The sequence below is a fragment of the Siphateles boraxobius genome, unplaced genomic scaffold (genome assembly GCF_051911475.1).
Source record: "Siphateles boraxobius isolate OS27281-9 unplaced genomic scaffold, OSU_SipBor_1 41, whole genome shotgun sequence".
Classification (NCBI taxonomy): Eukaryota; Metazoa; Chordata; class Actinopteri; order Cypriniformes; family Leuciscidae; genus Siphateles; species Siphateles boraxobius.
The window spans coordinates 36,776,469-36,794,237 of record NW_027509042.1 but is presented as its reverse complement, the minus strand read 5'-3'; the positions used below and the strand labels follow the sequence as shown (position 1 = coordinate 36,794,237).

At 42.4% G+C, this 17,769-nt stretch overlaps 1 protein-coding gene across 8 annotated transcripts in view; it reads right to left on the bottom strand.

Annotated features, from left to right (window-relative positions):
- dock9b (dedicator of cytokinesis 9b) overlaps positions 1-17,769 on the bottom strand; it is a 125,396-nt gene that overhangs the window by 3,000 nt on the left and 104,627 nt on the right. For all 8 annotated transcript variants that reach the window (XM_077199334.1, XM_077199330.1, XM_077199333.1 and 5 more), the window contains exons 42-52: positions 17,143-17,256; positions 16,608-16,823; positions 16,328-16,385; positions 14,425-14,531; positions 12,952-13,074; positions 12,727-12,840; positions 11,244-11,390; positions 9,885-10,095; positions 7,969-8,159; positions 5,567-5,667; positions 5,336-5,474 (exon numbers count right to left, since the gene is read on the bottom strand). In XM_077199334.1, coding sequence (XP_077055449.1) covers positions 5,336-5,474; positions 5,567-5,667; positions 7,969-8,159; positions 9,885-10,095; positions 11,244-11,390; positions 12,727-12,840; positions 12,952-13,074; positions 14,425-14,531; positions 16,328-16,385; positions 16,608-16,823; positions 17,143-17,256 — 1,521 coding nt within the window. The remainder of the gene's footprint in view (positions 1-5,335; positions 5,475-5,566; positions 5,668-7,968; positions 8,160-9,884; positions 10,096-11,243; positions 11,391-12,726; positions 12,841-12,951; positions 13,075-14,424; positions 14,532-16,327; positions 16,386-16,607; positions 16,824-17,142; positions 17,257-17,769) is intronic.

Here is a 17,769-nt window from a genome sequence, read left to right as displayed (position 1 = left end):
ATCCCACATGGGAACCGACGGGGGGCGCGGCGGATTCATCCTTCTAGCTCCACTAAGGAAGCGGATGACCAACTCATGTCTTCCCAGTGACTGGCCGTGCGTCGATTCCGCGAATGCTGCTACGGCCGCCACGTAAACTTTGAGCGTGGATGGGGATCTTCCCTTATCCAACAGCTCTTGTAGGAAAGTGAGCAGATGCGCCACCCCGCATGTCCGCGGGTCCAGACCTCTGTCGGTGCACCATCCAGAGAACACCGACCATTTAGACGCGTAGAGCCTTCTCGTGGAAGGGGCTCTAGACTGCGTGATCGTGTTCATCACTCCTTCTGGCAGGGCAACGAGTACCCGTTGATCAACCATGCATGCAGAGACCAGCGCTCTGGATGGGGATGCCAGATCGTGCCGCGAGCTTGAGAGAGGAGATCTGCCCTCACCGGAATCGGCCACGGAGCTGTATGTGACAGCCGTGCCAGTTCCGGGAACCAAGTCTGATTCTCCCAACGCGGGGCTATGAGGAGCACCGAGTGGCGCGTTTCCCTGATCCTCTTGATCACCTGTGGCAACAGAGAGACCGGAGGGAAAGCATATAGCGGGAGGCTGGGCCAAACCTGGGCCAGCGCGTCCTCGTCCTTCGAGAAGAACATCGGGCATTAAGCGTTGTCTTTTGACGCAAACAGGTCGACTTCCGCTCTGCCGAATAGGCGCCACAGTTTCTGGACCGTTTGGGGGTGCAGGGACCATTCCCCTGGGGGAACATTGTCCCTGGACAGTCTGTCTGGGCCGTCGTTCAAATGGCCAGGCACATGCGCCGCCCTCAGCGAGCGCAGGTTCGTCTGTGACCAAATAAGGAGGCGTTCCGTCAGATTGCAGAGATTTCTGGATCTGACACCGCCCTGACGGTTTACATAGGATACCACAGATGTGTTGTCCGAGCGGACAAGAACATGCTGGTCCTGTATAAACGGGAGGAAGCACTTCAGCGCGTTCTCGACCGCTATCATTTCCAGACAGTTTATGTGAAAACCCTTCTCCTGGTCTGACCACTGGCCAAAGGCCGGTCTGCCCTCGAACAGCGCGCCCCAACCCGGGTTGGACGCGTCTGTCGAGATGACCTTCCGATAAGAGATGGTTCCCATCATTACTCCATGCTGGTACCAATCGGCCACTAACCAGGGCTGCAGAGCTGTTATGCAGGTCTGAGTCACTCTGATTTTCTGGCCGCCAGACACCCAGGCTCGGCGAGGCGCGCGAGCGTTCAACCAGCGTTGGAGCGGGCGCATGCGCAGTAGGCCCAGCTGGAGCACCGCTGCAGCTGATGCCATACAGCCCAACATCCTTTGAAATGTTTTCAAAGGGAGAAAGCTGCCCTTCTGGAAAGATGCGGCTAGGTGGCGAACACGGCGCGCGCGCTGTGTCGATAAACGAGCCGTCATGGTCACCGAGTCCAGTTCTATTCCTAAAAAGGAAATTGACTGGCTGGGCAGTAATGAGCTCTTGGTCCAGTTGACCGTGAGACCCAAGCTTTCCAGATGACTGAGAAGCAATGTTCTGTGAGATAGTAGTTCTGTCTCTGACTGTGCCAATATCAGCCAATCGTCCAGATAGTTCATTATGCGCAGCCCCTGACTTCTCAGGGGGGCGAGCGCCGCGTCCATGCACTTTGTAAATGTACGGGGTGCTAGGGACAGGCCGAACGGCAGGACGGTGTATTGATATGCCTGACCGTCGAAGGCGAATCTCAAAAATTGCCTGTGACGGGGTACTATCTGAATCTGAAAATAGGCATCCTTCAGATCTAGAGAAATAAACCAGTCCCTCGGGCGAACGTGCGCGAGGATTTTTCTGGTCGTAAGCATTTTGAACGGTCTTTTTACAAGCACTTTGTTCAAATATCTCAGATCTAGGATAGGTCTGAAGGCTCCGTCCTTCTTGGGTACGAGAAAATATCGGCTGTAAAAGCCTGACTCGCTCAGAGAAGGCGGCACCTTTTCTATAGCCCCTTTGCACAGCAGCTTTGCTATTTCTGCGTGAAGTAGGTGTGCTACTTCCGCATTCACTATCGTCGCGGTCCGGGCTTGAAAGCGCGGAGGACGGCGAACGAATTGAAGTGCATAGCCCTGCTTTATTGTGCTCAAAACCCATTCTGAAATCCCTGGGATAGTTTCCCACGCAGCTATGTGAGCTGCCAGGGGGCGAATGGCCTCCGGGTTCAGACCGCTGCCATTTGCGGGCTTGTGAAACTGAACCGGAGCCGAGAGCGCGGCGCGCGCGCTCTCGGTTCTGGGCAATGGCCGCTCGCTGACAGCCGAGACCGGCTGACTTATGTGAGATGTCCCGATCATAAGGGATGGGGAACATACTTTTGCCACACTTTGACGCGCGAGCAGCGCTCTGGGCGGGAGAGCTCTCTGTAAGCGTGAGCGCGCGCACGCGGGCACGAGACTTACAACTGTATCTGACGCCCCGATCATAGTAGATGGGGAGCGTTTTATTAACGCCCTGTGTTTCGTGATAACACTTAAACGCACAGGCGGGACCCGGGGGAAGGTTTGTGTTAGCGAGCGTGAGCGCTCTCTGGCGGGCACGAGACTTACGTTCATAAGCTTTTTTGATCGTGTAACAGAGCGGGCAGATAGTGGGCACAGACCTGTGGACACATTTCTTACATTCAACACTCGAGCGGCTTTTCTGCGCTTTATGAGAGTGTGCTCTGTGAGTGACACGGGATTTTGAGTGCTTATGTGTGGGGGTGAACACTGGGGCGTGGGCACATTCACTACACTTAAAACACTGACGGCGTGAGCCGGACCAGACATTATACTCTTTTTGAGATTTCTCTGGGTCGCCGTGAAAACGGCGTTTGTGTGCAGGCGAGAGGGTGAATAAACCGGCTCGTTGGCTGCTAGTTGAACCACTGCAGTAGCCTGTTCGAAGGGGACTGACAGGGAAATGAACTTTGACGGCGGTCCGGCCGCAGCGGGACACGCGCGTCTTTTCTCTCCCGCTGTTAGGAGGGATTCGCGTGCTCAGACTTCAGCGTGAGCCTTTGCCGAGGCCCTCTGGGGGGCGGCGGTCTGCGAAGGCTGTCTGAGCGCGATCTAGGCCGGCCGCCCTGACGTCGCTGCGAAGGCTGATGCTGAGGCTGTGCTGGACGCTGGGTGCTGGTTCGCACAGGAGGCTGGCTTTGTCTCTCGCGAGAGCGGCCTGTGGCGGAACTCGAGCGTCGCGGCAGGAAGAGGTTCATGGCCTGCGTGGTCTTTTGCACCATAGAGAAGCGGTCAACAATCCCGTTCACCGCTGGGCCGAAGAGACCAGTGGGGGAAAGCGGCGCGTTCAGAAAGGTGGCTCGCTCAGTTTCCCTCATATCCGCGAGCGTTAACCAGAGGTGCCTCTCCGTCACGGTTAACGCGGCCATGGCTCGTCCGATGGCCTGGGCTGCAGCTTTGGTGGCGCGGAGAGAAAGATCCGTCGCGCTTCTCAAATCCGTAACCGCAGCTGGGTCCCGGCCCTTCTCATCCCATTCACGGAGGAGGTCGGCTTGCAGGATCTGAAGCACAGCCATCGAGTGTAGAGCAGACGCGGCCTGGCCGGAGGCGGCATAAGCGCGGCCGACCAAGGCGGAAGTGGCTCTGCAGGCTTTAGACGGGAGGGCTGACCGTGACCGCCATCTCGCGGAGGGCGGGCAAAGGTGCGCTGCGACCGCCTCTTCCACAGGGGGAATCGCTGTGTACCCTTTCTCGGCGGCGCCGTCCACTCGGGAGAGCGACGCGGAGGCCTGTGACTGAAGTCTAGCCGAAAAAGGCGAATTCCACGACTTCGTCAGCTCCGCATGAAGTTCCGGCAGGAATGGAGCGGACCTGGTTTCTGAAACTGCGCGGCGGCGACTTTGAAGGAAGCAGCCGTCGAGCCTGTTCGGCGCGGGTTCCTTCGGCAGCGACCACTCGAGCCCGAGACGGTCGACAGCTTGCGTCAGCAGGCGCATAAGTTCCGCGTCAGCTCCAGCGCGGGTACGGGCGGATTCCTGGATTGACGAGGAGGCGGAGTGAAGCGACCATTCCTCGCTGTCTGATGCCAGGATAGAGCAGCAGTCTTTTGTGGCGTGTCCCACGGACTCATCCTCCGAAGTGACGGCAGTGAGGCTCGCAAGCGGCAGCTGCGCGTCAGTGAGGAGAGGTGGGGAAGGCGAGAGCGAGGCTCGAGGGAGGTTCTCCGGCGAGCGCGTCGCTGTGGCCACAGGTTCCGGCTGTCTCAGGGAACGGCGCTTCTTTCTGCGCGGTCCCACAGGAGGCGGAGTGACTGCTGTGGTGTTGAACGCTTCGAGTCGAGCCCGCAGGGTCGACAGCGGAAGCTCCTCACAGAGCTCGCAGCCCCCGGACGCGAGGGCGAGCTCTGCGTGTTCCAGGCCCAGGCAGAGAGCGCAGATCAGGTGGCGGTCTCCGGCGCTGAGCGGGGCTTTACACGAGCCGCAGGAAGTGCGAGGCATCTTTAAAAAGACGCTCGCTGCTCTTTTAGAATGATTTGCAAAAAAGGATACGTCGCCGGATAGCGTAGCTCGCACGGATGGCTGAAGGTGGCGAAGACGGCCGGCTTCCTCAGCGCTGTCCTAAGCTGGCTGTTCGCTGTTCGACGGCGGCGGTGGCTTCTCTCAAATCCAGCGATGCGAAGAGCTCGCTGAAGAGTCGAAAAATCAGAGAATTCAGCCTACAGCCCCTATTTTATACGCTAAGCCACGCCTATCTGGTGGGCTGTGACGCTATAAAGGCGCGGGCGCCCTTCATTGGGCGTGACGTCACGCCGGGCGCACTGGTAGGCTGCAGCAGTTGCCCGCAGGGCAGCCAATGAGCACGCGAGATGGCCTGCTCTAGGTCTGCTAGCTGCTGCACTGCGTTGACAAGTTATACAAAATTAAGGATAATTTTTTGGCTTCAGTATCTCGAGAAGATGAATCTTTCCCGTAGCGTAAGCTAAACTTACGCAATACGAGAGAACCTCTCGTAAGAGAACTGCTTGCTTTAAAGCAACCTATTGTATAAAGTGCTTTAAATGAACGTAACGTGACATGACTGAAGTGGAAAATTTCTGAGCTCATGCTAACATATCCACATCGCTATGCTTTCTTAACTGTTGTTTTTGAGGAATGCGCAGCACATATTTATATATTCATTTAAACGCTGCTCCTTGGGGTAGCGTTGGGATGTTTGCAAACAATATATTTCTGCTAAGATACTGTATATCAAACTTCTTTTTATCTCTAAGTGAAAAGTGAAAAAGAACTTTCCTGTGAGTATATCGAGGCCATTAGGGAACCAAGATGTGTGTGCATGTGTGTGGTTACCTGTTCATGCATGATGTGTGAAAGCTCTCTGGCCAGGTCTTTGTAACTGGCTTTCATCTCATCATGATATTCCTGTTGGTCCTCCTTGATCAGCCTTTCATTTACAGCTAAAGCCTGTCCACATGCCTCAACAAACTGCCTGGATACACATACACCATATAAACACGTATAATAAGAAAGCAGGCATTAGTGTGGAGATATTGAAAGGCTTTTCAAATGGTGGTTAGATACCTGAAGACCTCTTTAAGCTGTTTGACTTTGTTATCTGGGTATTTTTTGGCGCAGGCGTCATCAAGGAAAGCTCTGGCATACGCAAGTGGCCCAGCATTGACCTAAAGAGAAAATATTTAGGGAAAAATAGATCAGTTCAAATCTGTGTGTATGTGATTTAATGGTAAAAGTGTACTTGGGGCAGTTTTTTTTCCAGGAATTAAATGACTGAAAGTGTTAACCATGAAAATAACCAAAACATGTAACATCAGTGCAAAAGGAAGAACTTCTCTACAAGGAAGAAAGGAACTAAATAATGGCTTAGCTGAATTCTAAACATACTAAAATTGGGGTGAAAGTGTTTGTGAATCAACACGATTGCTTTGTTTCAATACCTATTGAGGTGCCTTGTCTACTGTCATGTATTTTAATAGACATTACCAAGTTGCTGTATTATTAGTCCATAGTAGCCGTTCCTACTGCTGAACAGCCCAAAAATGTTTAGTGGGCTACACAACTATAGGTATGAATTTAGTTTTTTACAGTTATACACTGCTGTTCAAAAGTTTGAGGTCTGTAAGATTTTTTTTTTTAATGTTTTTGAAATAATATGTTCTCTTATGTTCACCAAAAATGCAGTAAAAACAGTAATAATGTGAAATATTACAATTAATGTAATCTATTACTGTGATGGGAAGGCTGAATTTTTAGCATCATTACTCCAGTCTTCATTGTCACATGATCCTTCAGAAATCCGTTTAATATCCTAATGTTACTCAAGAAACATTTCTTATTATAACCATTGTGTCGTATTTTTGTGAAATCCATAATCCATTATTTTTGCAGGATTCTTTGAAAAGAACAGCATTTATTTGAAATATGTATTTTTTTGTAACATAATAAATGTCTTTAAATTCAATTTTGATACATTTAATGTGTCCTTGATGAATAAAAAAGAATACAATTATTTTCAAAAACAGGATGTTTTGCCAGTAAAAATAATCACTGGATCAGTTTTCATGGCACTAAAAATTAACATTATGAAGTATTTGCATAAATTGCTGCAGTGCATAATCTGTAATTGAAAAGTAATTGATTCTGTACATGAGGAACAACTTAAGGGTAAACAAGTTGCTTAGCTAACAACATAGGACACACAAATATTGGCTAAAATAGTGCATTTTTAATTAAATTAAATTAAATTAAAACGTCTCTGTTGCTTGACGTCTCTGTTGCTGGATGTCTTGGATGTATCTTTTTCTAATTGCAGTGGATTCTGGTATTCTGCATTCTGACCAGTGTTAGTTTAAAGTCCCCGTGAACCGGAAGTTGCAAACGACTTTTCTCCAGTGTTGTGACGTATTTCCGAGAGAAACGGAATACTAAATGAGGCAAAATAGTGTGCGTGGCTTTTTTTCCAACTAGCACCTGATTGGATCTAGAAAAGTAGGTGTTTCATTCAAACACACAGGCAGCCTGTGTACTGTCAGTTGGAGGGGCGTCGTTACGGATGTTAAGCAGACACCCAAACCGTCAAACCTACGTCATCAGGGAAGGTCCTCCAATGCAGAGGGGAGGGGAAATTTCAGATTTTGATTAAAGATTACGAAGCCAAAAAATTTTTTTGTGTGAATTGACTTGCATGGATGAATTGTTCACCACAAAACGATCAATTTAGGCAAACAAAGTAAGTATGGTCAATTTTGAATTCATGGGGACTTTGAGTATTATTGTCTCGTTCTGTTGTTGTTTCCGTTTCAGTTTCAAGGACTTTTAGTTTGTCGACATTATTTCCTGTTTCCTTTGTTGTTATGGTTGCTAAGTAAGTTTTCATTTGCTGCGTTCACGCCAGGTCGTAATTACCGTAGTCTCGAGATGACAACACAAAGCTTCTATTCAAAGATGTTCAAGAACTCGGACGGGAATTATGCATTTCTATGGCACTGCAATCAACAGGTGTGCTCGACTTGAAGTGGTGCTGTGCTGACCGACTTGTGCATGACATCAAAGTATTCTAAATACTTTGCGATTCGAAAGCGTATGTAACCGTCTGCTCTCACGGTACTTTGATGTCATACAATGATCGGTCTGCGCAGCGCAGCTTCAAGTCAAACAAACCTAGCGCCTAAATGAAAATGCGTTCACACCAAGTTGTATTTGCCGTAATGATTTGAACTATAAAAAGCCTTCACGTGCTTGTAGAACTTGCAAAACTAGTAATTACAAAGCACAAACTCGCAATGATGATTTTATTTTAGCGTTATTTCAATTAACAAAAACATTTTTTAATAGTGCCAGAGGAAAACAAAGAATCTTATTATAATGCAGCGTAACTTTTGCCACAGGCTCTGTATCAATGCCTAAAATGTTGCCTAGGGTGCTTTTGAAACAGGCCTATGAGGGTTCATTTGTGTCTCACACACCTGTACACTAATGCTTCCCTGAAGCTTAAGTTGCAGGCGGATCATATCGACCTCACTGGTTGCACAGAGGGCTCTGAGTTCCGCAACCTTCCCGCTCATCTCATCTATGGCCACCTCGATGGGGCTCAGGTCTGTGTGGTGCTGATACATCACTGCTATGCGCTTTTTCACATACGGGAAACAGTGTGTAGCTGAAACAGAAGGATTGAAGAAGAAAGAGTAAATAAACATAAAATGGATGCAATGGTACGTTTAGAGTGGCTAGAAGAACAAAATTAAGGTCCCATCTGAAATCTACTCATGTTTGTGCAGTAATCAGGGTTTATGTTCCATGTAGATGGCAGACCTTGAAACTGTGAAAAGTGTTTTATTTACAACACACTCTCAAAGAAGGTCATTCTGCCTCAATGGCCAGATCTGATCTGAAAATTTATGAGAGGATGAAGATCAGGATTAAACTTTGATATTTCCTGGTTGCTTTTATAGCACTGAACAACAGTAAATTTGAGATTAAGAAGACTTTGAATAATTGTTTTCGAACACCACCGCTCAAGATCTGGGTGTATAGTGTTAATACAGGAGGTACAGATCAAAATGTAATGATTAAAGATTATTGTTCCTGGACTAGCTGGTTAAATGTATTAAACCATAAGGAAGCCAAGAACATAGGCTACTGTATGTGTTTCTCTATCTACTGGTGCACTTATATGCTAAACACAATCAAATCAATTATTTTCATCGAATCATTGGATATTATGGATTAAGGTAAAACATGTAAAATATCATTCAAAAGTTTTCGGTCAGAATTTGTTTGTTTGATTCAAAGTTTTTTAAACTGATAATAAATTAGAAATGTTCCTTGAACATCAAATCAGCATATTAGAATGATTTCTGAAGGATCATGTGACACTGAAGACTGGAGTAATGATACTGAAAATTCAGCTATCACAGGAATAAATTAACTGTTTTCTATTTTAATATATTTATGAATATATTTTAAAATGTAATACTATTTCAGAATTGTATAGTTTTTACTGTATTTCTTTTTTTTTATCAAATAAATGCTGCCTGGGTGAACAAAATGATCATCTTTTAAAACTGATGACCCCAAACTTTTTGAACAGTAGTGTAAATAATAATACAATTATAATAATTTTGTTGAAGCCTTGTAGCAACCCATTCACACTAAATGCGTCTCTATAGCACGCATTGTGTTTATCGTGCAATGTATACGCCAAAATGAGTTTTTACGTGCATATGATACGCATGGGTAGGATTAGTCGTGTGGGGTGCGTGTGTATTACACGCAATAAATGGCGTATCAAAAGCACGCAAAAACTGCATATCATATGCAAATTAAAACACATTTTCACGTATAAATTACACGATAATACACAATGCGTGCTATAGAGACGCATTTACGTGAGAACAGGCTGTTTGTAGACAGTCCTCTGACATGTGGCTGCATTTTGGGCAAACCAAGTTTGAATCCTGGTTTGTGGTTTTCTCTCTCCTCCACTTCCTGTCCAATTTAACTACTGTCATTAACCAATAAACGCTAAAATATCAAAAGTACATAATCTAGTCTTAAAACATAATATTTCTTTAAATAATGAATAAATACAGAATTGTGTCTCAAAGTGTTTTCAAACCAAGTGGAAAACAACAATAATAAAAGTAAGCCTTCTAATTCTAAAAGTAAAAGTTTCTAATTTTAAAGCTACATTTATTTATTTATTATTATTTTAATATTTTTTTTAATCTGAGCTGGACTGCTTAATAAACCATACAACTCTTTTCCACCATTTGGCCAAACATTTATTTTTGTGAAACCATGCCTTATGCTGATCTGGGTTAGGGTTAGGCTTTTTTTCACAACAGTAACCATTGTGAGGTCAGAGGTAGTGATCACTCACTGGTGAGCACCGTCCTGCGTTTACACTGTTCCTCGACCCCGCCGTGCCTCTTGCCTGACTCTGTGAATGGAGTCTCAAACACAAAACGGCGAATGTTGTGGCTCCTCTCAAAGTCAGTTTTCCTCTCTTCCAGCTCTTTTTCCTCTAAATACGGCGTCACATGTGTCACTTGGATGTAGGCAAACTTTGCCTCCAGATCTTTAGGGTTCACCTGAGACAGATGAGGAGAAGGTCAAAGGTTAGGGTAGGAGGAGACCAGTAAAATGCTGATGAAGGATGAATAAACAGAAAACTTGTCTGTAAGTGCATTGAGGTTAAGGTGTGACTTGAAACTTTGTATATCAGGAGGTCTGTTGTCAAAACTTCTGGTGAAATGAACTTCTTCTGTGTGTTTGTGTAAACACTGTAAAAATGAGTCTTGGATCAAGTAAATACTCTTGATATAGCTTTTCTATTTTACATACTCTATTCTATATACTCGGAAGTCAAACCAACAAGCATAGCAGATGATCTGGATCATTTTTGAGGCAAATAGGCCTAAACCAAAAAAAATGATTTTGTGGAAGCTGCCTATTTCCCAGCAAGCAATGGGGCATACATACTTAATATGCTTACATTGTTTGACTGTTTGTCAGTTTCATTTACATTGAAATTAAACTAGTAAACTATTGTCTTGCAATGTCAAGATAAGTTTATTCCTTTCTTGTTCCTAACACATTTAATAAATGTGATTGTTACCTTGTAAGTGCTGAGGACTGTGTGTATTTCACACGTTTTCTATCTGATAAGTGTGCATGTGATGACTGCTCATCACATCACGTGGTGGAATTGTCAACGAGCACTTTGCTCTCGATGACATAAGTATTTGTCATAGAAATGTATTTGATGAGGAGTTTTCAAATATTTGAAGGCCACAGACTCTTAAATAAGATATTTATTTATTTACATTTTTTAGGAACGTTTTTCAGAGTTTGAAAACCCCTGCTTTCGCTAAACCATGAAAGCATGACATTTTAAGACATGCTAACTATTGCCTTCATTTTTAAAGTGATACTACACCCAAAAATGAAAATTCTGTCATGTCATGTGGTTCCAAACCTGTGTGCATTTCTTTCTTCTGTGGAACACAAAAGAAGATATTTTGAAGAATGTTGGGAACCGAACAACATTCATGTTCCACAGAAAAAAGAAATTCATACAGTTTTGCAACAACATGACCTTGAGTAAATGATTCATTATCTTTTTTACAGTGAATTTGTGTACTAGTGTAATCTATGTTTGTATGCTCAGATTAAACACAGTTGCCTGAGCTTTCACCTATTCTAAGAATGCTGAAAATATGAGTGTGCACGTGCTCACCCTGCCGGAGTCCTGGATCATTTTGACATTTTCTTGGCCAAATTTGTCTGAGTAAAGTTTGAGGAGACGCTGGGAAATCTCTGAGAGAGGAGTGAATTTTGGTTCTTTATAGATATATTCCTTTCCATCCTCATCTTCAAAGAAACCCTGAAACACACACAACATCTCCATAACAATCTATGGGTGACATATTTCCCAGCATGCACAGTTGGTGTTATTAATGTACAGCCAACAAAAAACTGGTTTCAATCCCATAATCATCAAACCTCTACATCACAAGTGGAAATGAAAAGTTATGACTGATGGACACACACATTTAACTGTCTTAAAAACCTCCAACGTATTCAGAATTTCAAAGCAATTCTGATAACACACCATGGCAGAGCTCAGACAATGAATATATTTCTTCTTGAACATCATAGAATTCGTGTTATCCTTAAATAATCAGTGCTATCTTTTATTCTCTGTTGTCTGACATAAACACTTTTGAGACATCAGCACTTACGCAGCACACAATGCTTTCACTGTTTTCACTGAAACAGCTCAAGCCATAAAATCGCATAGCTTCTGTGAGGTTAATGGGCACAGCGTATAGCGAAAGAGCTCACTAAGTGTTGCCTAGCTCATTTTTATGGTCCGAACCCATTTAAAAATGGCTTCCATAGTAAACAATGAGTCAGAGTGCTGCCTGGCTCAACCGGAATGAAGAAATGACAGGATGTACAGATGAGAGAATGTGTTATGCGTTTAAAGATTGATGAACGACACTAGCAGCACAGAAAAAGGCCTTCTCCTCTAAACCAGAAGCATTACGCACGCAGACAAACAAGCAGAAGTTTAGTGAGACTGTTATGGTCAAAGCAAAATTTTGCCTGACAATGAGTGGGACAGCAAACACTCACACACACTCCACAACAACACTTACCGCAGCCTCAGGAAAGAAAAAAAAAAAAGCAGAAAAGATTGATTAACTGAGACCCACAATGACTTAGACATGCTTTAAACAAGACTCAAGCTATCATGCAGGGTATATTATCATGCATACAGGAATGCTTCTTTTTAAAGAGGTCACATCATACATTTTTATCACTGAATTTTCTCCCTGAAGTCTAATCCTAATGTGTATTTCCTGCCTAAAACAGTTTCGTTTTAAGTGACCATTTTCCACCTTCTCTACTTTTTAAACACATATGAACAACACAAATACTATATTATATTTTAGGTCTTTAATTGCCTTTTCTATTCATTTTTTTGGTGGGAAATCCAAACATTTAAAAATGAGATGAAGATCAGTTTCAATAGATTGTCCTTATTTTTGGACCGGGGAGTTTTGAGTCAAACCAATTTTTTTTTAATATAAAAAATCAAATACAATTTGGTACCACATGATATGATAAAATACAGCTATATTTTTCCTATTGTGCAGCTCAATCCTCAAACTGTTAGTGTTAACTAGACTGGTAAAAACTTTGTATTGTCTTACCTGGCCGAAAAATGCCACTCTGAAAAAGGTGCCAAGTAGCCTCTTCCCAGAATGCATCACTTCCATCACTTTAGTGTAAGCTCGATGTAATGTGTCATACAGGTGGGCCAGTTTCTACACAACAGCACAAAGCTACATTCATACTGTCTACATTTGAGTATATACAACATTTCTGGTAAATGTTACATTTGAATTTCCAATAATACATAAACAGTGTGTGTGCACCTCAAAGTCTCGGCGTTGTTCGTAAATTGGGATGATGAGTTTGTATATATCTGAAATAAGTTCGTAACGTTCAGCTTTCCATAAACCATCAGCACAAGCTTCTAGCAACTCCATCAGCACCTCCTGCAGATAGACATGCATATATAATTACAAACTTTCACATACCCATGTGCAATACTGTATCCCAACTAGGGATGCTAGAAAATAAAAAAATAAATATATAATATTAATAAATAATGGATAATTTCATCATGATGGTTTTGAACTGCTTGAAATATGATTGGAATCATTTAAAAAAAGGAAAATACAGTTAAGTAAAACGTGCAGCGCAAGTCTGTCATATATGGCTATATAAAATTATAATAAATACATTCTAATTTTGTGTTTGGGACGTGGCTTTTAATGGTAAGACTTTGGATTTGGTAATCAGGCTTTCAAAATATATTTAAAAAAATTGGATTTAGATTTATCAGCCAATATATCGTTTATCGGCTTTCAAATCTAAAGAATTATCGGTTATCTGACAAATTTTTCATATCGATGCATCCCTAATCTCAACATCATGATGCCTCCAACATGATGCCTCCAAATGCAACACACTCAAAAAAAAAGATACAAAAGCTGTCCCTTGGGGTGGTACACTAATATGTAGTACTAATATGTACCTAACTAAAAATATGGACCTTTTAGGGGTAAATAAGGTCCAAATGTGAACCTTTTGAAAAGGTACTGCCCCATTGATTTTTTTTGAAGCTTTTTTTCTTATTTTCTCACAACAAATTGTGACAAAACTGCTGTTCTAAGAACCAATCTGTCATTTAATTTAATCTAAGTGTCTTTCCAAAGGGCACAATGTTAATAGGTTTGAAAATACAACCTTTCAGTTTTCAATCCAGACCTTTAACCAGTAGGTCACACTATGGGAACTGAACTGATTTCTAATTTCTGTGGGCTTTAGTTTAACCAGCCTGACTCAGTGTTAACAACAGGTGAGGGCCTTTCTCTAGTAATTTGGTTCATCTCAGCGTGTTTATTGGGCTTTTGCTGGTTATACACCACATGCACATTAAAGCAATCGAAGGACATTTACTCCACTCCAACAAGTCCAAAAGCATTTAATGAACTCAAACCGCAAAGACAATCTTTTATCACAAGTGTATGCACCGGACAAAATGTAAATGTTACTCAAAGAGTTAAATGCGCAAACTGACTATTCACAGTGATGAGGGACTCTCAGGGATAATTAAGGCTCATTATCTGGAACTAACTACCTAACTACCTTTACTAACACACCCTCTGGACAGGTGCAATTGATACTGATTAGATAAGAAACGAGAACATTTGATTGACGTTGTTTTGAAGGAGAGTTTTGAATTCATTCCAGTGCTTCTTCATCAAGGAAGAGAGTGGCAGGATTAAGGGGCCGTGATTCATGAACTAAATAAATGTGATCAGTAGTAAGCTGGTTTAAACCTCATTGAAATGAACGTCCTGCATGCCCACATCCTCCATCATGGCTGCCTCCTCATCGATGTTGGGTGTGATCACACGAAATGCCAAGCAGCCCTGACGAAACATTCCTACCAAGAAGAAGATATACAGTAGCAAGCGGAAAAAGCAGGTTTAATAAACTGCAAAACTTTCACAAAATGTCAGGCATTTGGACACACACACACACACACACACACACACTAGGTATTAAGAGAAAGATCACACCTCAAGAATACCATCTGTAAATATATGTTCACATTTCATAATATGTGAGTGTGTTTGTGTGCATACATGTGCACTATTTCTTGACCCTGCATTATTAGTGCTGTTATCACACAAAGATTACCTCCTGTAAAAGAAATTCAGAGAACTCCAGATTGCAAAATATAGTTGAACCTTGAACAAGATGCCTTTATAAATATATATGTGTGTGTTTGTGTGTGTGTGCATTCAAGCAAGAGAAAATGTTAAATAACCTTTTACCTGAATACTAGAAAAATAAGCTCAATTATCACAGCCTTCAAAACATAATGACAAGCCAGCCAAAACATAGAGCTCAAGTTCTTTAATGAAAAAAAAACGTATCTTACAAATGAGTTATTGCTAATAAAATAGTTCCAAAACTTTGTAGGATTTATTCTTTTGACCAAACCTATTAATATATCATATACTGTATCTCATATTGTTATATGTTCCCTGGATTTGTATTGCTTTTTTTTTTTTTTTTTGGACTTGCAATATCTGTTCCCATTGTTCACTTCCTGTGTTTAGTTCCTGTTTTATTTTGTTCCCACTTAGGCCATGTCCACACGGACACGGGTATTTTTATAACCGGAGTTTTTCCTACAGCGTTTTAAAAAAAAATCCCGTCCACACATGCTCGGTCTCCGTCTACATGAAAACGTAAAAACACACAATCAAGCGCGGTCAAGAGCATGCCACGCCAGCAGGCGGCGATATAAACCTTAACCCTAAAGCCACGTTGGCCAATCAGAAGCGCAAATCTGATGTCAAACACAGCTGATAACGGCGCACACTCTGACGTCGCAAGGCAAAAACCCCGGTTTCACTGTCTACACGACAACACTGTAACCGGCGTTTCTGAAAATCCTCACCCTGGCAGGGGTTTTCAAAAATGTTCGGTTTCAGTGCGTTTTCGTGTGGACGAACGGCCGAACCGCGTAAAAAAAGTCACGGTTATAAAAATACCCGTGTCCGTGTGGACAGGGCCTTATTCCCACTTGTTCCCACCTGTTTTATTTTATTATCACAGTGATTGATTACCCACACCTGCTCATTGTTTGCCTCTTGTTACCCTGTGTATTTATACCCCAGTGTGTCCTTAGTGGATGTATCATGTGCGTTGTTGTCAGTTCTGTTTTGCCTGCCTTGCCCCATGTTTGGATATACTCTTTTTCTTGCCTGTGTCTCCCTTTGATTTGATTTATTTTGTTACTTTTTTAATAAATGTTCTATGTTGCAATTGAATCCTCTTCTCCGTCTTTCTGAAACACCTCACATTACAGTGTACACATGAAGTAAACACTGGGAACAATGAGAACAGAAAATACACTTCAAAATAAAAGTCCAAATAACAAAAGCAAGAAACACAAAACCAAGGAACATGTAACACATACATTTAGCTACTCTTGTATTTAATGTTTGATTTTACAAGCCATGATTGTTCAAAATGTGACATTTGTTTTAATTAACGATTTTACTAACAAAGTATTTGACAAATAGATATCAGTGTGTTTAAATGCGCCCAAAGGGAAAAATGCATCTGAATGTCCATTCCAAATATTGCATCTTTGATTTTTTTTTTTATGACTCTAGTACAATACATGCAAACTATGTTTAGTGTGCCCCGTAGTGAACCCCTCACCTTTCCTCTTCAGGTACTCGGCCACCAGTGCTGCCACATGCACGTAACACATTGCTGCCTAAAGAAAAACAAGCCCTTGATGATGTAATTGGTGTCACAGGAACACGCTATCCACCAACCATTGATTTACTGCACCACCAAACAAAGTGATGTGAAATGAAATGTTAAACTAAATACAGCACATAAACAGCGAAATTAAGGATCTTAAAATATAAGTATAAGTAATTTATGGATTTAAAGAGCCTTTCATTTATTAACTAGCATTATTTGGCTGGCTTACCTCAGACAGATCTCCGTTCTTGACATGGATTTTGGCCATACTATCCAGCCAGGTTTTACGCAGCTCCGGGGTGCTGGTGTAGGATTTGGCCAGGCTGTATTGCAGGTCCACCAGCATCTCTGGGTCTTTTTCATGTTCCTTCATCTGCTCAGTGGCCATAAGTACCGTCCGGATCCGCTTGGTCAGGTCCTTCACATCCGAGGGAAAAGCAGTGTGCTGGGGCAACAGGAAGAGAGAGTGCATGATGAGCAAACAGTCACATCTGATGTGACTTATACATGTGATTTGAATATGAAAAGCCGATTATCCGATTATCTACTGGTTTATGGTGTTCAGTGTTATTCTAACATCCATATTTATTCTTAACATTGATTTTCTTAGCAGATGCTACTTACTCAAATAGCAATCTATAATACTATGTATGCTGTAAAGTATATATATATATATATATATAAATCTGATCTTTCAGACTATTTTTAAATAGATTATTGTTTTGTAAATGAAACAAAATAAGGAATTAACCTGAAGGTTTTACCTTTATAGTTTTATCACTGTTGGCACAATTATTAATAATGGACAGTGACTGCTGGAACCGTGTCCCACCAATCCCGATGACATCAGCGATCAGCTGACTGACTGCAATCACCACCTGAGAATTTTTTATCAAAATACATTGGAGGGTATTTTAGCCATATTATGTCAGAATATTGAAAAGGAAAAAAAAAGGTCAGTATGAACTTGCAAAGGAGCTCTCTAGATCAGTGATTCTCAACCGAGGGCCCAGGGACCCACTAAGGGGCCTCATCAAACGTCCAAGTGAGCTGAACGATTACTTAAAATTATTATATAGAAGACAAAACAAGTTTTAAAGCAAGCTAAAAATCAAGATGTAAGATTATGTTTATTGCAATTTGTTTCCCCAACAACTGCTTGTTATATTTAAGAACCAGAATAGTCTTGGAAAACCTGGATATTTGAGGGAATTTTAAAAGTGTAAATTCTTGACCTGGAAAAAGTCACAAAAAATAAATAAATTCTCAAAGCCAAGAAAACTGATAATTTTTAATGAATTAAATTTTTTTTATTGAACCCTGAAGAACATTAAATTACTGAAAGTTCTTGAATTATTTAATGTAATTATTTTAATTATTCATAGATATAT